We start from the raw sequence: 26,903 nt of genomic DNA, 5'->3' as shown, positions 1-26,903 counted from the left end.
ATAGACTTCAAGAGGACGTAGACAGGCTGGTGGCATGGGCAGACACGTGGCAGATGAAATTTAACACAGAAAATTGTGAGGTGGTACATTTCGGTAAGAAGAATGAGGAGAGGCAATATATACACTAAAGGGCACAACTCTAAAAGAGTTGCAGGAACAGAGAGATCTGGGGGTATAAGTATACAAATCGTTGAAGTTGGCAGGGCAGGTTGAGAAAGCGGTTAAAAAAGCATACGGGATCCTGGGCTTTATAAATAGAGGCATAGAGTACAAAAGCAAGGAAGTCATGATGAACCTTTATAAAACACACTGGTTCAGCCACAACTGGAGTATTGTGTCCACTTCTGGACACCATACTTTAGGAAGGATGTGAAGGCCTTAGAGAGAGTGCAGAAGAGATTTACTAGAATGATTCCAGGGATGAAGGACTTTAGTTACGTGGATAGACTGGAGAAGCTGGGGTTGTTCTCCTTGGAACAGAGAAGGTTGAGAGAAGATATGATAGAGGTATTCAAAATCATGAAGGGTCTAGACAGAGTAAATAGAGAGAAACTGTTCCCATTGACAGAAGGGTCAAGAACCAGAGGACATAGACTTAAGGTGATTGGCAAAACAACCAAAGGTGACATGAGGAAAAACTTTTTTTACACAGCGAGTGGTTATGATCTGGAATGCAATGCCTGAGGGGTGGTGGAAGCAGATTCAATCATGGCCTTCAAAAGGGAACTGGATAAGTATTTGAAAGGAAAAAAAATTCAGGGCTACAGGGATAGGGCAGGGGAGTGGGACTTGCTGAATTGCTCTTGCATAGAGCAAGCACAGACTCGATGGGCTGAATGGCCTCCTTCCGTGCTGTAAGCTTTCTATGATTCTATGAAATTTAACTTAACTCCCTGCTTATGTACTCCATTCCTCTAGAAATAAACACCAGTACTTTGTTTGCTCTCTTTATGACCTTATCAACTTGCGTTGCTACTTTTAGTGATTAATGGGCCGGGAATCGCGCAGAGCAGTGAGGCAAGGCTCACCGCAGCTCCTGTGAATTAAATTAATGAAAATATTTACTGCAGGGTCTATGGTGTCGGATTGCTTGAACTTGAACTTAAAAAGAAATGTCCGCTATCAACCCAGCCTCTGAGCAGCGTGAGTTGCCGCGCAGCTGGAGACGTCTGTGAGGAGAGGACGCCCACAAAATCTGTCAGGAAGAGAAGTCATGCCCACAGATTCAGACTGCATTGCTCAAGCAGGCAAGCAGACTTCATTCATTTAAAGTTAGTATTCTGTATGTCACTGTAAATAAAAATTTAATTTTCTTTAAGATAAAAAAACAAAGAAATAATTGAATTAAATTAAGGAGAGAGAAGGGAAAAGTTTTTTAAAATTTAATTTTTTAATTTTTAAAATTTTTTTAAATAACCAATAACTATTAAAATAAGGAGTAATATTAGACTCCACATTTTTAAAAGTTAATTTTTAGTTGTTTGGCAGTCATTAAGACTTACCGTGCTGTTAAAACTTAGTTTAGACCTGCTTATTTTAAGCATACTTGTTTGGTGGCGTAATTAGTTACTTTCCAGCTGGGCAGATAAGCAAATTGGTGCTTTTTCAATGGTTTCCCTGATTGCAGCTCCGATGGCCCTATAATTCAAAGCTGTCATTTCACAGGCGAACCATAGCAGCAAGTTCCGGATTTCCATCTTTCACTGCACATGTGCAAACGTGGGAACTTGCTCTTTCAATTCGCCACATAAAACGGAGAACGCTGCTGAGCTCCTCCGTTATTTAGGGAGCGACTTCTGGCCCAATGTATCTGTATTCCCAGATGTTTTTGCTCCTCAACCTATTTTAGTTTCTTACCTTTCAAGGAATAAGTGCTCTCGTTATTACTCCTACCAAATGAACCACCTCACACTTCACTATGTTGAATTTAATTTACCATTTATCCACCCATTCGATAAGCCTATTTATGTCTTCCTGTATTTTGCTGCAGTCTTCCACATTATTAGATGCACCCCCAATTTAGTATCAACCGCAAATTTCAACACTATAATTCAATTCATACATATGGTAAGTAACATTGGTCCCGGCATGGATCCCTACAGGACACCATTTCCCACTATCTCCAGTATGAGAAACTTCCCTTAACTCTTACTGTTTTGAAACCATCTTTCAATCCATTCTGTTTCGTGGCCCCTGACCCCATGAGAGAGAAATTGAACTCAGCACGGCCCAATGGTGTCGGCTGTGGAGGCCTAATTGAAATTGATCCTCGAGCCTCATCTGTATGCAAGCAGTGAACTGCGGACAACAATCGGGCGTCCTCATGCAACACGCATAAAATGAGTTTTAAAGGGTATGCTGTGTCATTTATTTTTGAAACCCTGTCCATGTTACTCTCTAATGAAGCTACAACACAGGACTACATGCATGGTAAACAGCGGAAGCAACATGCTATAGACACAGCTAAGCGATTCCACAAACAAAGGATCAGATCAAAGCTCTGCAGTCCTGTCACATCCAGTCGTGAATGGTGGTGGACAATTAAACAACTAACGGGAGGAGGAGGCTCTGTAAACATCCCCATCCTCAATGATGGCAGAGCCCAAAAGACAAGGCTGAAGCGTTTGCAACCATCTTCAGCCAGAAGTGCCGAGTAGATGATCCATCTCGGCCTTCTCCAGATATCCCCACTATCACAGAAACAAGTCTTCAGCCAATTCGATTCACTCCACGTGATATCAAGAAACGGCTGAGTGCACTGGATACAACAAAGTCTATGGGCCTCGTCAGCATCCCGGCTGTAGTGCTGAAGACTTGTGCTCCAGAGCTAGCCGCGCCTCTAGCCAAACTGATCCATTATAGCTACAACACTACCCGACAATGTGGAAAATTGCCCAGGTATGTCCCTGTCCACAAAAAGCAAGACAAATCCAATCCGGCCAATTACCGCCTCATCAGTCTACTCTCAATCATCAGCAAAGTGATGGAAGGTGTCGTCAACAGTGCTTACTCACCAATAACCTGCTGACTGAAGCTCAGTTTGGGTTCCGCCAGGACCACTCGGCTCCAGACCTCATTACAGCCTTGGTCCAAACATGGACAAAAGAGCTGAATTCCAGATGTGAGATGAGAGTAACTGCACTTGAAATCAAGGCAACATTTGATCAAGTGTGGCACCAAGGAGCCCCAGTAAAATTGAAGTCAATGGGAATCAGGGGGAAAACTCTCCAATGGCTGGAGTCATACCTAGCACAAAGGAAGATAGCAGTTGTTGTTGGAGGCCAATCATCTCAGCCCCAGGACATTGCTGCAGGAGTTCCTCAGGGCAGTGTCCTAGGCCCAACCATCTTCAGCTGCTTCATCAATGACATTCCCTCCATCATAAGGTCAGAAATGGGGATGTTCGCTGACGATTGCACAGTGTTCAGTTCCATTCACAACCCCTCAGATAATGAAGCGATCTGTGCCCGCATGCAGCAAGACCTGGACAACATCCAGGCTTGGGCTCATAAGTGGCAAGTAACATTTGCGCCAGACAAGTGCCAGGCAAAGACCATCTCCAACAAGAGAGAATCTAACCAATTCCCCTTGACATTCAACGGCATTACCATCGCCGAATCCCCCACCATCAACATCCTGGGGGTCACCGTTGCCAAAAACGTAACTGGACCAGCCACATAAATACTGTGGCTTCAAGAGCAGGTCAGAGAGCCTTTCCACCATCTACAAGGCACAAGTCAGGAGTGTGATGGAATACTCTCCATTTGCCTGGATGAGTGCAGCTCCAACAACACTCAAGAAGCTCGACACCATCCAGGACAATGCAGGCCGCTTGATTGGCACCCATCCACCACCCTAAACATTCACTCTCTCCACTACCGGCGCACAGTGGCTGCAGTGTGTACCATCCACAGGATGCACTGCAGCAACTCGCTAAGGCATCTTCGACAGCACCTCGCAAACCCGCGACCTCTACCACCTAGAAGGACAAGGGCAGCAGGCACATGGGAACAACACCACCTGCACATTCCCCTCCAAATCACACACCATCCCAACTTGGAAATATATCGCCGTTCCTTCATCGTCGCTGGGTCAAAATCCTGGAACTCCCTTGCTAACAGCACTGTGGGAGAACCTTCACCACATGGACTGCAGCGGTTCAAGATGGTGGCTCACCACCACTTTCTCAAGGGCAATTAGGGATGGGCAAGAATGCTGGCCTTGCCAGCGATGCCCATATCCCATGAACGAATAAAAAAAATGTTACACATGAGCAACCTTCATTAGCAGTGGACACACATTGACAGACTTAGGTTGGGAATTTCCTGCGAGCTGTGCCTGCTCCACTGTTGTAACTTCAACAGAAGTGCGTCAGAAACTGCAGCCATTGACTTAACACCATAGTGATAATATCATCCCTTTATTAGTAATCTTTTTATTTAGATTTTTTCATGTAACTCTTCATTGCATTAAGGGTACATTTACACAACAACTACAAAAGCAGTTTTGCTTGCCATCAATGTTACAATGCAGCTTAAATCCTGAGTCTGGGGTGGACCTAATGCTGAAGCAAAGCAGAATGAAACCTCCTGGAACATACAGTCTGATTTCGCTCACTCTAGCGACAGGTCAGGATGAACTCTGCAGTTAACACTACACAAGTTTAGCATCATTACAAACCGCTTCACACCACACTAAACTTTTACTGTAAATGCACCTTCAGTTAATAATTAAAAGTGAATCAACTTTATTCAACACATTTACAGTGCATTCTACTTTCACTCTCCTTATTTATGTTCAAATAATCTCTCAGTCTACCTTGCACCTGCAATGTCATGCACAAGTAAGTGCAGTCCAATATTGTACAAGCAGTTTGTCATGGTGTCAAGTTTATATTTTCTACACTTCAGTTAGTAATGCAGCTTTTGAGGTTCGTAATGTTTATACAGAAAAGTAGAAGAAACTGTCATGAGACCAAATAGAAGGTGGTATATGTTTGTCACTTTGAAAGCAGCATTGTGAGGTGATAAACGTGTACACTAGAATTTTCAAACTATTATTGCTGCTACTACTACAGTTTAAAGTAAAAACATAAAAGTTTGAAACAAGAAAATACCATTCAGCCCATCAAACTTAGGAACTTAGGAACAGAAGTAGGCCATTTAACCCTTCAAGCCTGTTCCATCATTCAGTGCGATCATGGATGATCTGTGACCTAACTCTATTTACATGGCTTAGTCCCATATCCCTTAATACCTTTGGTTAATAAAAATCTATCAATCTCAGATTTAAAATTAACAATTGAGCTAGCATCAACAAGAGAGTTCCAAACTTCTATCACACTTTGCATGTAGAAGTGTTTCCTAACTTCACTCCTGAAAGTCCTGGCTCTAATTTTTAGGCTATGTCCCCTAGTCCTAGATTCCCCAACTAACAGAAATAGTTTCTCTCTATCTACCCTATCAGTTCCCCTTAATATCTTGAAAATTTTGATCAAATCACCCCTTAATCTTTTAAATTCCAGGGAATACAACCCACAGTTCATATGTGACTAGCTCAACCAAGAACCCTTTCCTGTCCTCACTATCCAAAATGTTTATACTCTCATCCTAACTCCCTTGTGAAGCAATAGGTTTTAGTATTTTTTAATCCTCAATCTTCTTTCCTAATTGGTGTTGATCCAGTTCCTTTTCAAAAGTTCCAGTTGACCCAAAATTCATCACTTTTTCACTTGCCTGGAGAGGGGAAAAATTCTGATCTCTAATCTTGCACTTTGTGATTCTTGTAATTGTGTCCTTGATTTACGCACTTGCTGTGCTAAGTAAATTAATTGTTTACCTTCTCTACTTTACCTATATCTTTTCATGTATCGCATCTCCTCTGTCTCCCATTAAAAATAGGTTCAGTCATCTGAGTCATTCCTCACCTGTAGTGCCTGAAATCATCCTGGTTACTCATGTCTGAAATTTTTGATACATCGTTCACCTTTTTGAGGTTATGGCCGAGAAATTCGGGTGCTGGCTGCCTAGGGCAAACCAATCTTGAAGTGGGGCCCTGAAACAGGCATTAGGCACTTTGCATGTGCGAATAAAGAGCCTAACACCTGTTTCAGGCACGGGTTCTGGACACCTCTTTTTTATCCTTTCCCAAAATGACGAAATCAAATCAGTTGATAACAGGAAAAAGCATAACTGGAAACATAATTGGCCTGTTCTCTCCATAGGTGGTGCTTGACCTGCTGAGTATTTCCGATATTTTCAATTTTTGTTTCAGTCAACAGCAGGACCACAGTACACCAAGTGAACAGCAACTTAACTCTCACTAGTCAGAGGCACCAAAGATGGAATTGGACACAGGGATGCATTACTAACACTATTTTATAGAACAGTTAAGCAGATGATAAATGATAGATGGAGTTTAATGTGGAGAGAAATGTAAGGTAATGAACATAGGAACAGAAAACAGTAAACGTGCATACAACATGAAAGTGTTCGATTTTGAATTTTGTTTGTCCAGTAGCAAGTGCTAAAAACTACAAGTCCAACTTAGATATTCTTTCGGATTCAGTGGTGCTGGTCATTCCTGTAAACAAACCTCACGTCTCTTACATTCAGGAGTTCATTCATATTGCCCAACATCTAGCAATAGCATGATCCAAGGCCTCTTTTTATCTGAACTGATTACAGTGGCCTAGAAATTCGTCCGTGCAACGTTTATTTTTCAGGCACTAAAAGGCCTTCTAAGCCTCCAATATAGCGGGCAGGAAGCACACACTCATTACAAGCCGGTTGTGTGTCACCCACCATATTGGGAAATAATCATCGTGGAGTGCCTGAAAACTCCAACAGACCATTTAACGTTTCCGTTCTTCCTACTATTGACTGATTTGACTTGGTCAATAATCAGTATCTTTCAGACTGGGTTATGTATGACAGTTCAAAGGAAGCTAATTTTAGGCATCCTGTATGAAACCCTAAACATAAATGGTAAATTCAATAATTATATATTCTCTGCGAGTGCATCTTTGCTAAATATCCATATGGTTTTGGTGGTTAGATGCTCAGTCATTGAAAACTGTTCATCTATTAGACAGTAAAACTGACCTCTCTCTATTTGCCTGCAAAGCTAAATAAGTTTTACTCTCATTGGGTACACATATTCTTACTGGTTAGCTGCTCATGCAGTCAGTCAATTCAGATTACTACCTGTTGTGATAAGAGAATCTGAACTCATTCAATTTTCTTGAACAGTTTTTAAAAAGTTCCAGCTATTAATATATGTCTTAATATCTAATGTGTGAAATATTTTGAGTAAAACTTTGCAAATTCTCAGGCATAAAATTACATTACAACTTTAACAGCACACTGTGTTCTAAATTTGTTGTGACGGTATCCAGAGTATTGACCAAAACAGATTAAATTGAGACATTATTGTATGACTGTCTCTGTTATAGGAAATGATCCATCATCTGACTGAACAATAGAGGGGGGAGAACCAACAGCACAGAGGAAAACACTTCTGACATAATCTTACTGTAGCTGTAGTGTTTGCACAAGTTCTGTGCTGGAATAGAGGATAGAGAGCTGGTTAGAGCAATTCAGCTCTATGTACAACCATTGCAGTAGAGTGCATATATTATGCATTTTAATAAATAAACGCATTCCTAGGCATTTCAAGGACATTTGGAGCTCAGGAGGAATGTCAATAATTAGTTCCCAGTGGTCAGTAATTCAGATCATTGGACAATAAGCTAATCGTCAACTTGTATTTATATAGCACCATAGAAAAATCTCCCACAGTGCTTAACAAGATAGTGCTGTTAAAATGTTCACTTTTTATTTAACTGACATACATGACACAACAGCATATATGAGCAATAGGTTTATTTGGCCTTTGTGTTAATATAATTCTTTAAAAGCCACACAGAACTAGAAAAAGCTGAGTGATTATGATCATTGTTCACAAGAACTGCAGTCACACTTCCACCATGCTTCACGTTGCCATATTATGTATATGCCAGAGCAGTGGCTGATTGAGAGGAGCAATACTTGAAGTCTTCAATTCATAATCAGGTGACTTAGTGGGGTATTCCACCATTGCAACAAACACCATTCAATCTGTCTTGTTTCATGACGCAGGCTCAGTATCACATGATCCACCAGTGTATGTGGCACAAAAATTGTCAGTACTGTAATTTCAATGTTGGAGGCCAAAACTCAGACGCTCTCAAAATGACTGTTTTCTTCAGCAAAGTGTAAACAGTCTGCAAACATTTATAAAACTTCCATGGATTAAAATCTGTAACACTCAAAATTCTATGAAAGACAGTAATTTCCAGCCTTGTAATCCTGCAGTTTCAGTTCTGGCTTTTGAAAACCTTGCAGCTCCTGATTTAGGAATTGAAAGCAGATACTTCAACAGGTATCAGGCAATTGTTGCAGCATTGCCTTTTCAATCAAAGAAATAAGTTAAACGAAGGAGAAACTGCCATTGCCTGTCTCACCCTGCCACATAAATAGATGTACTACTGTCGGTATGGATCATGGAAAACTCTAGCCTTGACCACCTCTGAGTTCTGGTTGATAGACCTCTCTCTACTTGCCTACAAAGCTAAATATGTTTTACTCGCATTGGGTACACATTGCCTTATTGGTTAACTGGTCATGCAGCCAGTCAATTCAGATTACTGCCTGTTTGTGATAAGAGAATCTGAACTCATTCAATTTTCTTGAACAATTTTAAAAAGTTCCAGCTATTAATATATGTCTTAATATCTAATCTATTAAATATTTTGAGTAAAACTTTGCAAATCCTCAGGCATAAAATTACATTACAACTTTAACAGCACATTGCGTTCTAAATCTGTTGTGACAGAATCCAGAGTATTGACCAAAACAGATTAAAATGAGACATTATGGTATGACTGTCTCCGTTATAGGAAATGATCCATCATCTGACTGAACAATAGAGGGGGGAGAACCAACAGCACAGAGGAAAACACTTCTGACATCATCTTACTGTGGCTGTAGTGTTTGCACAAGTTCTGTGCTGGAATAGAGGATAGAGAGCTGGTTAGAGCAATTCAGTTGTAAGTACAACCATTGCAGTAGAGTGCATATATTATGCATTTTAATAAATAAACGCATTCCTAGGCATTTCAAGGACATTTGGAGCTCAGGAGGAATGTCAATAATTAGTTCCCAGTGGTCAGTAATTCAGATCATTGCACAATAAGCTAATAAACTTGCATTTATATAGCACCATAGAAAAATCTCCCACAGTGCTTAACAAGATAGTGCTGTTAAAATGTTCACTTTTTATTTAACTGACATACATTGCCTGTCTCACCCTGCCACACAAATAGATCTACTACTGTTGGTACGGATCATGGCCTTGACCACCTCAGAGTTCTAGTTGATAGAACTTGAATAAAGGCTAGAGTTCTTCTAAACTGAAAATTTGAAAGAATCAGGGAGAAAAAAAAATGAATATTAAAAAGTGCAGGGCTTCTCCAATGACTTAATGGATAATTGCACTTTAATGTAATACTGAAGGTGACTGATCAGGAAGGCATCAGTCGTGATTCCTCATCTGGATTAGGTGATCCTAGCCCAGTGTTGTCCAATAGAAATTGCTGACTAGCCACAGGTGTGACTACAGCGACACCATTTTAGCCACGTGCACTAATTTTAACAGAAAACGCCTTGCATATACACACAATACCACACAATATTCTTCATTTGTACATTTACTTAACAAACACCTACCACCATTCAGTAACCAGGGAAGTGAAGCACTCACAATGATCAAAAAACACTCGCACATTCTGCTTTCCGTCTTACCATTTTACCAACAAATGCACAAAAAGGTTAAGTATACATGCATACACCGTGCGAATACAAGTATTGAGATCACATGCTTTACAACAGTGTCTATTCCTCATTTTTTATATACTAATCAGAAATGCAATTAGTCCTGTCTGGATTTCCAATTAGCCACTTGTGGCTAGTGGCTAACGTATTGGACAACACTGTCCTAACCCAAGAAGTTTTGGGAGGGTACTGCACTTGACCTCACTATCCCTAGACTAAAGAAAAGAAAACCCAGCAGGCTCCCAACTGTTATGTCCACTTACGCCAAATACCCACAATTCTCACTGTCTTGGCTCACTCATGAAAAATAGGCATTCTGATGCAGTGCAGAAAGCCTCTTGTACCAATGAAACCATATCCCAGCACATGTTACCACTTTCAGGAGAGGCGGGGAGAAAATTGGATGAAAAAAGATTGCTTCAAAATTGGGCAAAAAAGTAGCAGATTTAATTAAAAATTACCACATTGGAAGCATTTTCAGTGAGTTCAGATAAAGTTAGGCTTTGTTTTTAGTAATCAAGTGCCAGTGTCTCAGTTCACTTAACAGGTAACTGAAAGGAATAACATTTCTACTGTAATTAAGATACAACCGACATAGTAAAAACTTGGTCCATAATTTTTCATTGCTCTTGTCATAAAGAGCACTGAAACGAGCCTTACAGATTTCTGAAAACCAGCGGCTCCAGTCCTAAAGTGCTTAATCTCTGTCCAAATCCTAAAAGACACACTTAATTACACCTTTAAAAAGCTTTCCATTCAGCAACAGGAAACAGTTAGTCTCAGGAATGTGATTCATTTTACTAAGAATGCAGTTAGGTTCAGGTCAGGCTTACAAGATGTCAAAACAGAGCCCTAACTGGTTGATTACTGTCACTTAATTCCAACTAGGTCTTTTCCATTTAATCTGTCACTGAACTAACACTGAGTCCGACAATACCCAACATAGTCAAACTTCTGAGATTGTGAGACCTCATAGCAAAGAAGACTTCCTTCCAAATCTGACCCATTGTTATTGGATAACACGTTGAGGAATGAGCAGTTGACCAGAAATGTGCATTGCACGGGTTATACCAATTAACAACAAATGTGGCAAAAACAAGTTCACTAATGAAGCAGGTTTTATCCATGTACAGATTTTCCTACATTAATTTCAATTATTCAAATATCTGCTACTAGAAAATGAATTTACCATGTTCAGCTGCAGTGGAATCCATAGGTTTAAAATAAACGTACAAACTTTGGACTGGATATTCCAATGCGATGGAACTTCCACCCCTTCCCTGACCCTGGTTAATGCCACCTGCCATTGAGAGCTTGCCACAGTGGGGTGGTGGAGGGGGGCCTGTGGGGTGGGGGGGTGGTGAGTGGTGGGGGTGAAGGATTTCCGAAGCTGCTGCAGTAGCTTAAAGGGAAAAAGCCACAAAAGCTGAATCATACTTCAAAGTTTCCTGAAAGCATGTCTGGAAGTAACACAGCAAGAAGCAGAAGAGGAACAGGAAGAGGACTTTCTGCTTCATGCCAGAACTTCTTTCCATACACCATTAATCACGGTTTCTCTCGTAAGCGGCAATCAAGAGATAACCTCCCATGGATATTAGGTGGTGAGCTAAGAGGGGCGTGCATGGGGTAATGGACAAAGTATGAGTGAACAGGAAGAGCTGGGTGCAGAACAAGAGGCATATGCTTGTTTCTGGGGAATTAGGAGACATCTGGCCCTGGCTGAGGAGTTTTGGCACTCAGATCTCATGTTTCAGCTTTTAAAAGAAAGATGCTACCAGAGCATATGTGGAGATACTAGGGATTGTCTCATGTAATGTGCATCAGATGGCTGGTGTCTTGGAGGAGTCTGCTATGTAGCGAGTTCAGCACTGTAGTCCACCCTGGAGCATATGACAGCTCCAGGCCTATCTTCAGTGGATGCACCAAACAGAGGACCCATAGGCAGTTTTCTGGCATAAAATATTAGACTGTTGCCATTGAGGATTGGAGTGCAAAATTAGAGAGGGCTGTCTTTAGTGGCTCCGAAGCCTTAAAGGATCTGATTTGCTTTTAAGCGGAGCAAGTGCCCAGCACTAGTGACGTAACAGAAACATGAACACATGAGTCTGTTGTCTCTCAGGATAGCAGCACATCGACCTTCTGCCACCAGTCCCATCACATGCTGACACATGTCTCAAGGAGGCATAACCTTGTGGCACCATAAGAGATGTGCCTACAGGAGGTCAATCTCAGCTACCCTGAGATGAAGGCTACTTTAGTCTCAGGTGACTCATATTGATGTGGTGCAGCCAGCCATCTCGGTTGCACCCAGGAGAAGCAGTAGATTAGGGGTATGAGGTAGACCAGTGCACACCGGTGTCAAGGGGAAGCTGGTGATAAGAAAAAGTGGGCACAATTTTTAGCGCCTGTGGTGGGTTTAGTCTGCAGGTCAGACTTCAGGTACAACTCATGGCCGCGACCCTTGTGAAGTACAGCCTCCACCAATACCTTGATCTGGTACCTTGTTACCCTGCTATTCAAGAAGGGAGGGAGAGAGAAAACAGGGAACTACAGGCCAGTTAGCCTGACATCAGTCATCGGGAAATGCTGGAATCCATTATTAAGGATGTTTGACACGGGTGCAAACAAACACCCAACTCACAAAATTGGACATCAACGTCAGGACTTGATTTACATGTAACTTTAAATTGTTCATCTGAATTTGGGCAGGTGCTTCCTCCTGCAAATGTGATTTCCAGCAGAAACTTGTTATTGTAATTTTTAAGGGCAGGGATCTAGTGTACTGCCTTCCTGTCCTATTTTGCAATCTTGCCCACCCCGAAACCACCCAAAATAAGTCACAAAAATAGCAGAAAAAACAGGCTTTTCATGCTTGTAATTACCAAAATGCTCCAAATGTTAATCATCTGGTATATCATCTTACTTCAATTGCACATACACTTATAAGTAGGAGTTTTCTAACAGAGTGGGGGTTTTCTAACAGATTTTCCAGATATTAGCAGTTAACCCATTTAATGGAGAAATTCCACAAAGTAAACAATTTATAAATATGTGGGAATGGGGAAGTTTCCTTTAAGAAACCCTGCATTATCCACTATTTGTGAAGTTTAATTAACCGATCAGGTGGAACTATGATAACGACAGTTAAGCACCTTAACAGAAAGAAAATCAGCCTCTTGACCCTTCTGACAAACAAACTGGTCGCTAATCCAGATGTGCAGATTGATAGCTATGCCTCAGAAACTATCCAGGAAAGCTCCATCTCACAAACACAGTGTGCAAGTATTTTTGGCCAGCCGCTCAAGCCATAGGCTAGAAAATGAGCCTAAGAACATAACACCAACAGGGTCAGTGTTGTGTCAACCATCTCCTCCCCAACCCTCATAGAACCTGGTACAAGGTCAGAAAACATTTCAATGATGTGGAAAAACAAGGGAGCCGGAAATGACTTTCACCTGCCAGGCATGCAAGATCATAAAAAATAATCACAAAGTACACACGATAGGCACTTATAACACTCACCCAAAGCAAACAGTTACTCGATTTAAAACATTACCTCTACTTTTGTCCTTTCTGCTGCTTGTAATTCTAACTAAGTCGACATAACTAGATAGAGCAAGTCCAGGTCACCCCCTTAGTCTTTTCTAGATATTGCACAGGTGAATTCAATTCACACTGAAGCCTCTGCACATTGACAATGTGATGCAATTATTCTGCATATCTTGACTCCCTTGTACTGTAAGCTTCCTCCTGAAATATTAAGGCTTCAGAACACCAATGATTTGTTCAGTAACAGAATATATTGCCTGGGAATGTCCTCTGAACTGGCCCCACTCCATTACCATAACTTTGCTGGAAGTGTGGTGGAAACCCTGTTTATGTAACAGGTTAGCAGCCTATCCATCTCATCTAGGTAGCAGTGAGTAGCATAGGAAAACCTAACATGGCAGGAGAGAAAAGACCTACAAAAATGGGAATAGAAAAGATGCACTGCCAGTATTTGTTGTATGTTAGAGGAAGAGACTTATAGGGCCAATTTTTCTTATCCCAATGTGCTATGTGCACCATTGTCTGGGGTTTTAGGATGAGGAAAAAGGGGCAGAGGCATGTTATGCTGGGGCTCCATCCTATTTGCGAATGACAAACATTTCTGGGCAGGGCAGACGGATGCAGGAGCACAGCCTGAAAGTAGCACACATCTTTCAATTTTATTATAACGATGCAGAAGTGGTATCAAAATGCCTTCCGTCACTTTCCACCATTAATGCTGGTTTTAAAGAAGCCAATTTGAATGTCCTTAGAAACTTGGCATTAGCTGTCGCTAGGCGGTGTGAAATGAAAAGGTCATTGAGTAAAAAATGTCATTGTTGCTGCAATAATTTTTTGTGGGTATTATTGAAAACCAGCATTTACGTTATTTTGGGTGATTGAGCTGCATTATGTGGGACCAGCAGATTTGTAAGACTGGTTTGGGAGGTCTTTTCTCAGTTGCTATTATTCCTTTTTGCGCAATGGACATTGCTCTCAACAACAACAATTTGTATTTATATTGCGCCTTTAACATGGTAAAACGTCCCAAGGCGCTTCACAGAAGTGTTATCAGACAAAAATTGACACCGAGCCAAAAAAGGAGATACTAGGGCAGGTGATTAAAAGCTTAGTGAATGAGATAGATTTTAAGGACCATCTTAAAGAAGGAGAGGTGGAGAGGTTTATGGAGGAAATTCCAGAGCTTATGGCCTAGACAGCTGAAAGCACAGCCGCCAATGATGGGGGCGAAGGCAGTGGGGGATGCACAAATTGAAGGATCATAGAAAATTCTTGGAGGATTCTAGGGCTGGAGCAAATTACAGCAATAGGGAGGGGCAAAGCCATGGAGAAATTTGAACACAAGGATGAGAATTTTAAAATTGAGGCATTGGTGGACTGGGAGCCAATGTAGGTCAGCGAGCGGAGGGGAGATGGGTGAACAGGACTTGATGCAGGTTAGGATATGGGCAGCAGAGTTTTGGATGAGCTCAAGTTTATGAAGGGTAGAAGATGGGAGGCTGCCAGGAGAGCATTGGAATAGTCGAGTCTAGAGGTAACAAAAGCATGGATGAGGGTTTCAGTAGCAGATAGGCTGCTGCAGGGGCAGAGATAGGCAATGTTACAGAGGTGGAAGTAGGCGGTCTTTGTAATGGAGAGGGTCAGAGTCAAATAGGATGCTCAGCTTGCAAACAGTCTGTTTTAGCCTGAGACAGTAGCCAGGCTAAATGACTTGGGAATGGAATTAGTGGAGGGGATGAAAGTAAATGGTTTCGATCTTCCCAATGTTTAATTGAAGGAAATTGTAGCTTATCCAGGACTGCATATCGGACAAGCAATAGAGTGGTGGTGATGAGGTAGAACTGGGTGTCGTCAGTGTACATGTGGAAACTGACGTTGTGTCTTCGTATGATGTCGCCGAAGGGCAGCATATGGGTGAGAAATATGAGGGGATTCCAGAGGTAATGGTGCAGGGGCAGAAAGAGAAACAATTGTAGGAGTTTCTCTGGCTGCAATTGGATAGGTAAGAGTGGAACCAGGTGAAGGCAGTTCCACTCAGCTAGACAACGGAGGAGAAACATTGGGGGAGGATGGTGTGGTCAACCATGTCAAATCTGTAGGCAGGTCGAGAAGGATAAGGAGTGATAGGACATCATGGTCACAGTTACAGATTATGTCATTTGAAACTTTGCTTAAGGCCATTTCAGTGCTGTGGCAGAGGCGGAAACCTGATTGGAAAGGTTTAAATGTAGAGATGTAGGAAAGATGGGCATGGTTTTGGGAGGGGACATGTCAAAAGACTTTGTAGAGGAAAGGGAGGTTGAAGATAGGGCTGCAGTTTGCAAGGACTAGTTTGCAAGATCAGGATCCCTGCACTCATCAGCTGTGGATGGATGCAAAATGACCCTACAGCTAGGCATTTCCTGCTCCTCCTATGCCAATTCCATCTCCTTATGCTCACTGGTTCACCCAATATGTTCCCATCAAACTGACTGGCTAAAACCTCTGGGATGGGTGTACCTCTACTGTTGCTTGGTAGAGGAAGATTGAGTGACATGGTGCCTTGGGAGGTGACTACAGCTGAGGAGGCCATGCCATAGCCTTTTCTGCCACAAAAAAAGGAAAAGGGTTCCCAACAAGTCTTCATTACAACTTGTTGGCAAATGGGCTTCATTCAAGTTCTGGTATGGAGCTGCTGATCAATGCAAGCTTTGGTGTAAGTGATTGTGTAATGAATGGATGGTGAAGAAAGGATAAGTGTGGGACAAACCCTGAGCTATGCCTCCTGCTTCCCCATCTCCAGTTTCTTCATCCAAGTCTCATCTTTGAATTTAGAGATCTACTCCTCAAAAGAGAAGGGATGATGTATAGCTTCATCAGACCTCCTGCCATCGTTATAATCTCCCTCTTGTTTAAGTGCTGTCTTCAACATAGGTGGAGGCATGCATTGCATAATTGCCACAGATGGCCAATCTTATCTCAAAACCCACATGTCCAGGAGCTATCAATAGGTTTTGGAAGTACACTGATCTGCAGGTTTTATAATGGAAGGAATTAGCAGGACCTTGTCTAGTGCAGGTCTCTTCTGAAGAAGGCAGTTCTGGGAACAGGAGTTGCAAGGAGATGCACAGAGTAGCCTAAATGGCACTGGGAAAATGGAGACACAGTAATGAAATGCATGAGTAGGAGGAAAGAGATCATATGAGTAACAATAAGAGTATCAGTGTATAATATGAGATGACTGTGCAGTCGTCACCTACCTTGCCTCTCCTAGTAAGGTCATTGAACTTTTTAATGACACTGTACCCACATCCTTTGGGGAGTGCAGGTCACATTCATTACATCAGCCACTTCTGCCAAGCACTGTGCCCCATCGTTTTGGACACCCGACAGCCAACTTGGGGCAATGGCACATTCACCCCGAGCTGCAATTGCTGCAAAGAGATTTCCACTGCCTCATCATCAAAATGGAGTGCCTTTTCTTTCTAACAGTTGCCAGAAAATCTTTCGCTGCAGAGGCTGCTGCCACCACTCTAAAACATGCAATTACATCCCACTCTCGGACATGCACTGACTTCCAGGCAATAATCATGCCCAGTGCGTAGGCACCTGATAATGAGCTGAACCTGGAAATCCAGTCGGGTTCAGCAAAGTTCAAGTCACGTGAGTTTCAAATAGGTACCACCTGATTTACACTGGGGTTGTGTGAGGGGGAGGAAACACAACCCTATATTGCACTGTGCAACTCACAGACCCTTACCGTCTACATTTAAGTACGTTATTTTGGTTCTAAAAAGCTAGTGATCTATTATACTTTTTAATCTTTGAACAACCAAACTCAACATCACCTAGCCATTCCTTCTTGCTTCATCTTATCTTCTCTTCTACTCTCTTTAACCTTGGTAGTGTCCTGTAAAATTGGCCTTGGCCCTTCACCTCAATTTAAAAAGAAGTCATCTTGGTAGTCATAGTATTATCATAGAAGTCATCATAGTATTCTATGATGTATTGTGCTGTCAAATACAAAATAGTTCTAGTTCATATTCATCATTGTTTTTATTTACAGGTTAACAGACAAAAAAATCTTCATACAGATTGCAAGGTTTCCCATTTGGCAGAGTAAAACCACAATGTCAAGCATTGAAAAGACAATATATCTCAATAAATAAAGTAGGCATCAGTAATTTACAATGCATTATGCACGACTTTCATTAAGTCATCCCTACAGTGAATATTGGTCATTTAATAAATAATTAAAAAATTAAGACAGAGAAGCGTATTGTGAATAATGAATCTGTTCTCTAGATTATTATAATACAGTCCTTCTCATGAAAATACATCCGTTTTGATTCATGATTGTCATTTGGTTGAATTGATGTGTATTCTTGTCATGGCTGCAGACACAAAATCAATCCTGTCCCATTCAGTGTTGTTTGGTTGCAGGTCAAGATTTGTTCATTGCTTCTGCATATCAATGATACCTAGGGATAAAAGAATTAAGTTATAAAATGTAAGTCAGACATCAAACAAGGGTTTATGGAGGTACAGAGCAAAAATATGTTGGAAATGTATATTATTTTAATTCTGACACTAGCAATATCGAGAATCCAAAGACAAAAACAGATACTGAAACAGAAGAGCTCAATGTAACCATGAAAAAGTGTCACAGGCACTCTATTATTCAAGATGCTTTCAGATTTTTTTCCTCTCACCAATTTTCTTCCCTTCCCATCTCTCCTGTGGCCATTGACTCATTGTTAGAATTATGGTCCCATTCGCACAATGCACTCTCCAATAACTCAGCCAAGTATGTTATCATTAATGTGCAAGCTTCAATGGTAAGCCACAGCAGGCTATTTGGTCATGGGAGGACATCGCAGCCGAGCTCGATCATGTCCTTACCCAATGCCCACACATGCGGATGTTCAGGAAGAGGTCACTAGATAACGTTTTGAAGTGCAAACTTGAGACAATTTTTTCCCTTGAGACCAATTTTAGTGTCCTCACTGCTGCTGCCGCTGAAATCAACTTGCTCGAACAAATCAGGGATCTGTTCTAAAAATTCTCAGAGCATATTCAAGCACCAGATTCACTAAAATGCGAGGTTATATTTTTTACTGATACTGGTGATTTACACTACCACATCAGGCATACTGTATCGTATATACTCCAGACATTTCCTGCTAAAGCAAGAAGGATCCGGGTTAGGTTAGAGTTTCCATTACCTCATTTAAGTAAAGAACCTGTATCCTGCACTTGCAAGGGAGTGATAAATTTTTGACGCTGCATTATCGGCACAGACCCTGGATAGTGGCGAAAGTAAATTGGTTAATCAGGGTTATGCTGTAATGTTAGAGCCCTATCACTAAACTATGTTCATTACTAGCAAGACTATACCGGCAGCAGATTCTCAAGAGATTACTCCTAATTGATCGCTTTATGTCAAAAATCTTTGATGAGGCTTCCCCTTGTCTTCTCAATGACCTACAATCAACTATATATTTATGACTTGGACTTGGGTGTACAGGGCACAACTTCAAAATTTGCAGATGACACAAAACGTGGAAGTGTAGTAAACAGTGAGGAGGATAGTAATAGACTTCAAGAGGACATGGACAGACTGGTGGAATGGGCGGACATATGGCAGATGAAATTTAATGCAGAGAAGTGCGATGTGATACATTTTGGCAGGAAGAATAAGGAGGGGTAATATAAACTAAATGGTACAATTCTAAAGGGGGTGCAGGAACAGAGAGACCCGGGGTATATGTGCACAAATCTTTGAAGGTGGGAGGACAGGTTGAAAAAGTGGTTAAAAAAAGCATACGGGATCCTAGGCTTTATAAATTGAGGCATAGAGTATAAAAGCAAGGCAGTTACATTGAACTTTTTTAAAACACTGGTTCAGCCACAACTGGAGTATTGTGTCCAATTCTGGGCACCGCACTTTAGGAAGGATGTGAAGGCCTTGGAGAGGGTGCAGAACAGATTTACTAGAATAGCTCCAGGGATGAGGGACTTCAGTTACATGGATAGATTGGAGAAGCTGGGGGTGTTCTCCTAAGAGCAGAGAGAGTTAAGGGGAGATCTGATAGAAGTGTTCAAAATCATGAAGGGTTTACATAAAGTAAATAAAGAGAAACTGTTCTCATCGGCGGATGGGTCGAGAACCAGAGGGTACAGATTTAAGGTGATTGGCAAAAGAGCCAAAGTCAACATGAGGAAAAACCTTTTCACGCAGCGAGTAATTATGATCTGGAATGCGTTATCTGAAAGGGTGATGGAAGCAGATTCAATTGTGGCTTTCAAAAAGGAATTGGGTAAATACTTGAAGGGAAAAAATCTGCAGGGCTATGGGGAAAGAGTGGGGGAATGGGACCAATTGGATTGCTCTTACAAAGAGCCGGCACGGGCTCGATGGGTCGAACGGCCTCCTTCTGAGCTGTAACCATTCTATGATTCTAACTGTATCAATCCACTGAGCTATTAAATATTAATACAAGTACAGTGAAGTCTATTAAGTTCAGTGAGATAGAAATTTAAAAAACAATTGAGTGTATGTATAATCAGAGTTACATGTAACCTATCAGTACTTCCATTATTAAGTTTGTGAGGTGAAAAATTGGTAACAAATTACTTATAAAATATGACACTGGCATATATTTTCTCTCTGTCAGCACTGCGTGTATATTGCTTTGACTATTTTTGTTTATTTTACTTTATTAAGGTGTTAAGTTTAGAAATGTTACAGAATAAAACACAAAATGGAAGCTTAATCACCTTAGCTGAAATTATTGGACCTGCACTTTGAGGTTTCACTGCATGCAAACAGTAATAAGGCAAGGGCCTTGGATCTGTAAAGCTTATATCAATGTATCAAATGTAACTGTACCTGCTGGCAGACATTGCATTCTGGTCACCTCAGATGTGTTAGGGCAAGGCAATGTGTGAATAAATCAATAAGGTAATATTATTTGACTGTGTTTTTGAATGTTTGCTTATCAAGGTTCTAAATGATAGTATCAGGAAATGAATCTCCCCACACCCTCCCCATTTGTCATACAGTAGTAACCAACCTCACATCAGGTATGGAAAGTCTTGTTGTATTGATGCATCTTCTATATTTCCCTAACAATACACTACACTCCCAGTCTCAGTACAGCTTCTACTGAACCATAGTAACACTTTGGTTACTGATGGGAGTTTCAAAGCAAGATGGTTGAATTAGTGTCAATATTACAGCTCCTTTAAATCTGATTGATGCTGCTTATGGAGCTATAGAAAATAACAGATTGAAATAAGTGAGTTACGGCTGTCACAAGGTTTATATGTCACAACCCATAAAAACAATGCTGATTTGAAATGTAACATTAGATTATAACCTTTAATGATATATTTGGAATCTTACTTGATATAATGTACCCTTATTAACCTAGAAATTAGTATTGCCAATATTGGCAGATCAACCCTTGATGTGTTCATTGTCCCATATTTTAACATAAATATTAACTTGTTTATTTTAAACAGGTTAACGCCTCTAAGATAATAAACCAAGGAATGTTATACAAATACATGAAGCATTCATCCCAGTAGCACCAATAGGAATTTCTAGGCTCATGTATTTTTATAGATAAATTTTTATCCTTCTGGTGACAGCTGTAGAATTTTTGACAATTCCAGTGATGTGGAACCAATGCTAAATTATGTTCACATAAGAGTATGGTGCTGTTTTGTATCACAATTACTGCAGGTTTGATAGAAAATGATTTACAGTAGATTGCATGGAAATTTCATTTGCTGTAAACTATATGCTGGGAATTGAACCAAGACCTCTTTCACTTGAAATCCTTAAAGAAACATTGCCCTCTGAAATTTCAGGCTTGTATGTTAGATATCCCTGGATACACTAAAGAGCATCCAGTCTGGAATATGCTGCAATTTTTAAGTAATAAAAATATTTTCATCGTCAAGTAGTTACTTGTTTACATTAAAGTTTTTCTATCAGTATTGCACAGATGAAGATTTCCTCCACCTCCTCAATACTTACTCCACACACTATTTGTCATTTTAGCAATGACTTGCAAGTTAGAAATTGTAGATCATATTGCACACCTTTCTACTATTAAATGGATAATCTGTCCAGACTGGATTTATACCCAAGTCTCAGATGTGGCAAGATGTACTACAGTACTCTACTCCCTAGTTTGAAACAATTTGTTTTGTTTAGACAGCAAAACTAATCAAACTGATGATGTGTGGCTTGGAACACTAACAAACTGTCAAGAACCTGGGCCACAAGAAAAAGTAGTGCCAAGTTTTTGAAGTCGTTCTGTGGTTCTCAGCTGCACACGCATTTTTCCTTCCATCATGCACAACACTTGATCAATGAAATTTGAACACGACTCATGTTGGGAAATACAATCATGATTGGTAACAAATTACTTATAAAATATGACACTGGCATAAAAGTGCCAATCTGTTTCCATGTTCAGCCACGTTCAAAGCAATCCATTCCGGCACTGAGACTGGAGACATGGCATCATAGTTGACACTATTCAGATCCCAATGAAGCTGACTATCCTAAGCACCAGATAACAATTTTCAAAGATAAAGTCCTCCAAGGTTATTTCTATTAATGTAACAAGTACAATATGACTAAAAGCTATTATGACACACAATGTCAATAGTACCTAATTACAGGGAGGGTCTTGAAGCAATATTGCACGATATAACTATGGGTGTGTATGCCACCCACAATTGACATGAAGAAACCAGTTAGTTAATGCTAAGTTCACACAATGTTGTCTGATCCTTTTAAGTACTAAAGGAGCTATTGTACACAACATCAAAGGCATTACCTTTCAAATTATACAGTCTTGTCAAAAATTAAATTAGGTATAACTGGTGGCTTTCTATTTAAAAAGATGCTTTGTGCTGGAATAATTTGGCTCCAACTCAATGTGTTCAATTTAGACCTGGGTTCCCCCATGTTGAAACATAATGGACAAAGGGGTTAGTTCTCCTTTTGCTTTTCTCATTGGATATTGAATAAGGATAGAATCAGGTTTGGCTATGATGCCTCATGCAACACTGTTGAATAGCTTGAAGGCTATAGCTCCTTTTATACTATTGAGACTTGTGCTGTGCCTTTGGTTCACAATGCACAGGTCTAATGCAGCCGGCTGCATGGTAAACCTGCCAGATTTGTTTCGGCTGGCCACCAGGAAGGTGCACGAGACCTATTCATTGGCAGTCAGTGGTGCTAGCAAAACAGTTATTGTCTCAGTTCACACATCAAGAATTTGGGTGAGCTAATAAAGGCCTGATGGCACAATGGAAAAATAGTACAGTATAAGACAGTGCCTTAAAGAGATGAAGGCAAAAAATTAGAGCAGGTGAACTTTCAGTTCGTTCACAGTTAACGATAGGCTACTCCTTGGGTTTTAATGGCAGATCATTGTTGTTACAACTCTCATCATTAAAGTACCATTCTAAGTAACCCTATACATATCATTCTAAATAATTAAAATATATATAATTAGGTTGGATTCTTCTTAATGGATTTCTATGAAATGTGCTTTACTATCATTATTCATCTAAGCATAAAAGAAATAGATGTCTTGAAATCATCCCTTGTGATATTAATAATATATGTATTAGCATGCTGGTATGAAATTCTTCTGTTCAGTATTTTATTAAAATGTTAACTTGTTTGTTTTAATGAGTTTAACACCTTGTTTAAATAGCAGAGGAGGTTCATACTAGCACATTAAGTAAACGCTTGAATTTATATGGCGCTTTTCACATCCTCAGAATGCCTCAGTGCACTTCACAGCCAATGAATTATGTTTCTAGGCTAATACAGCAGCCGCCTTGCGCACAGCAACGTCCCACAAACAGCAATGAGATAAATGACCAGTTAACCTGTTTGTTACTACTATTGCACAGAACAATTACATGGGTCTTTTGAGTATTGTGGCATCCTGACAATTTCTTTTCAGTAGAAAAATTATACCACAGCATAAACAATTGCAAATATGAACCTACATCATTAATATCTGAGGATATAAAGCAATTTCTGTTAAGTTACTCAATGCTTTATTTAAATATAAAATATTGGGAGCAGGGATTGCTTAAAAGGTTGTGATCTAATTGGGGGTTTCAGGTGATGCCAGAACACATGAGATTGAAGCTTGAGTGGTTTATGAATATCATCTAAACCAAAGATTAGATGACAGTCTTGTATTTGTTCCTTCTATCTGGTATCATTGGTAATATGTGGCAGAAATGTTTCTTCCTGTTGGTTCCTGTGCAAGGTCAGAAAACTGTGGCCTTTTTTTAAATCAGTAGTTGCGGTCAGTACTTTAGAAAACTGGTACTCATGATGATTCAGCAAATACTGTTCCCTTTATTTGTAATGATGAGAAAAAGAGTTGAAAGAAGCTGAGGTTAAAATAAAACTTCCTTAATACAATTTTTTTCAGAAGCTCCATGTTTGTTGTCCATTTGTGGTTTGCGTGATTAATGAACAAGTAACAGATGTGTGGCATGCAATCATTGCATATTATTGAAATAACTTACATGTACATTGTATATATTATAAACATATTTCACAATCAAGAGATTTGGCTGGTCGTAGCTATAGATTGAAACTTGTACTTAGAGCATATCTCAGTATGTTTATACTTACATCAAGGGCAATCTTTCTGTCCTATATCTAAGCAATAATTTTAAAGTATTGAATTCACAATGTGGTTCTACAATCAAATTAACAATCTTTGTTACGATTCTTGAAAAAAAGCTCACTTATACAGATGCACTTAATTCAAATGAGTTTTCTTTTTAACTAAATCTTCATTATTTCTCATATTTCTTTACTGGGATCCAATCCTGTAGAATTTATTGTTTTCTGGTTGTCACTGGTATCAATTGCCCAAAGCTGTAGTCTTTTGTTATCTACAATTATTACACATGTTTTCTTAAAATGGTACCAATTCATTAAAAATCAGGTTCCAGGGTGTGTGAAGCTAAACCAATAACCTTAGCAAAAATTTCCCCCGATCCTAAAATAACAAAATATCTACACGATACCGGCAGTAGCGTTTCTTGATTATTTCTTTACGAACTAACAGACACTAAATTTCGACTCTTTCATATTAGTGCAATAATTTGATACTATTGTGAGCTCCACAATATTCTGTTCAAGTCTTGTGAGTTTGTTGCTCAATGATAGGAATAGTATTTTAAACTTGTCAGTGACTACCTAGCGTGACGATCGCCTGTTGATCAAGTTCACTTATCGTTTAACTGTATTCATATTTTTTCATTCATTTCCGCGCTTATTAGAAAACGAAGTGCAGGTTTCATTAGGGGAATCCAGCAATCTGATGATGTGTTGATAAAGTAAGGACTCTTTCAAGAGATCTATCAACTCACCTTCGCGTGGTCGGATCAGGACATTGTGCTGATGGCTGTTGGCGTGCAGATGTGCGCCAGCTGTCTGGATTTCACAGACTGGATCGCCTGACGGTTTTTAAACTGCACCATCCCCAGGGTGATCTCTGCATTCCACGTCGTGTCCTCCAGGCACCTGAAGTCGATTTCCTTGGTATCTGCCATCACGATGGTGAAATAGACATATCTGCCTTTCCTCTCCACGCAATCCACCGTCTTCATGTTTTCAAAGGGCAGCACCTTGCATTTCGATCGACTTGTTTTCGGGTCGTGGATGCACAGTCCTTCGTCTGTCAGGACGCAGTTTTTCCTCTTCCACAGCTGCAGCAAGCCGTCGCTCCTTTTCTCCAACAACCCTTCCTTTAGGATGTTTTGACCATTCATTTCAGACATGCTGTCTGATTGTGATTCGGACACTCTTCCCTTTCACTGTAATGTTAGCTGTGCTAAGAACTTGGGATGATGGATCTTTCTAGTTCATTTCTTTATTTCTCTCTCTCTCTCTCTCCCCCTCCTCCAATCTGTGCTAGTCTGCTGCCTGGGATCTGTTGCAACATGCCCAGATGGCTTTTTATTCAATTCAGCATTTCTTCGCCCAACCCTCCTCTGACGTTACCAAGATCAAAGGCTTGCTCCTACGCAGCAGTTAGTCATTAAGGAAATATTGGCAGACTGGGGGAAATACCGGCAAAACTGTGTGACTGAGGTTTGGGAACATTTGGTACCATCATCTGTTTCTGAAAAGGGACAGTCCATCTCTTTAGTCTTTTACGTCACTCTCTTACAGCTATATCCCCCGTAACATTGTAAATTATGTAAATGTTCCTTATATTTGCAAAATGAAATGCGGAGATATTACATCTGGTTTGATAGCATTGGCTTCCTCACACTTGTTTCAATGTGAGCAATTTTTCGTAACCACTAAGAGGGCTTTATATAAAAAATCAATTTCCAATGTTTCTAATTGGTCCGAATTAGAGAGCAAAATCCAGCATTTTCTGTTTTTATTTCAAATTAGACGAGCACGGATTCTGAGCTGTATAAAAGCTGATGTAAAATGCCATATATATATTTATATATTCATTCTAACATCCTGCCCATCTCCCTCTGTGCCTGTACTATGTTTTTATTTCTGGCCAGGCGTTTACCCCAGTCTGTCATCTGGGGCCGCTGCTCCTCATTTACTTGGAAGGTATATTCATTCAGCGGGCTGGGTTCATTCACTTACTTTCCAGATTCCTTCACTCTCTGAGCTTCTGAGAGCAAAATTGTGTGTTGGATCAACCGAAGACCCGGATGATGTGCTCTCGTCCTTGCTCGTGAGATGGTAAAGTGTGACTAATTGCCTTTCTGCTGCTTCAGCGGCATAATTCTACAATTGCCCTTGCTTTAAGGTCATTTATTATGACCCACCTTCACTCTTTTGGGGTTACTGGCTCTGCTTTCTGCAGTACTGGGCGTCCCTCTTTCTCTTTGAGACTTTATTTAGTGCCCAGGCGCTTCTATAGCTGCTTTCTGTAAATAACCGATCTTTTGAGCCTGTAACTTCCCCTTTTTAATAAATTCTGCTTTAGTCAAATTATAAGACAATACCCCCTGAAACATGGTTTACAGGTTATGGGGCTTCCTTGACTATTTTGTTTCATTTACTGCTAATGCAAAACTGAGGTAGAATTGCTAGCAAAATTCTGGAGACTTGTTTCTGGTTATTAAACTATTTCATTTCATTATTCCGTTTTATAGAAGAACTTACATTTCTATAGTGCCTTTCCCGGCCTCAGGATTTCCCAGAGAGCTCTCTGGGAAATTCTGAGGCCGGGAAAGGCACTATAGAAACACTTTTTTTGTTGAAATGCAGTCACGATTGCACTGTAGGAATGTTCCACTGGATGGCCTAACTTTAAGTGTACTAAAGGCATAATTATGCCACTGGTACCACTGTCAGATCACCAACTGTACAGAATGGCTTAGAGTTGACAAATCCAAGTGACTTTGTGCCTGAATTCTTACAGAGTTTGCATTAATGCAAAGTCAAAGTCACTTCAGATC

At 40.4% G+C, this 26,903-nt stretch overlaps 1 protein-coding gene across 1 annotated transcript; it reads right to left on the bottom strand.

Moving 5' to 3' along the window:
* Positions 1-17,437: 17,437 nt before the first annotated feature.
* On the bottom strand, positions 17,438-25,420 carry LOC137344435 (pleckstrin homology-like domain family A member 2). The gene is made up of 2 exons (XM_068007400.1): positions 24,837-25,420; positions 17,438-17,881 (listed from the first exon to the last, which is right to left on the bottom strand). The coding sequence occupies exon 1, from the start codon at positions 25,245-25,247 to the stop codon at positions 24,852-24,854; it is 396 nt and encodes a 131-aa protein (XP_067863501.1). The 5' UTR covers positions 25,248-25,420; the 3' UTR covers positions 17,438-17,881; positions 24,837-24,851.
* Between the last annotated feature and the right edge of the window lie 1,483 nt (positions 25,421-26,903).

Source organism: Heptranchias perlo, chromosome 27 (genome assembly GCF_035084215.1).
Source record: "Heptranchias perlo isolate sHepPer1 chromosome 27, sHepPer1.hap1, whole genome shotgun sequence".
In the NCBI taxonomy this organism is placed as follows: domain Eukaryota; kingdom Metazoa; phylum Chordata; class Chondrichthyes; order Hexanchiformes; family Hexanchidae; genus Heptranchias; species Heptranchias perlo.
This window is presented reverse-complemented; position numbering and strand designations above follow the sequence as displayed.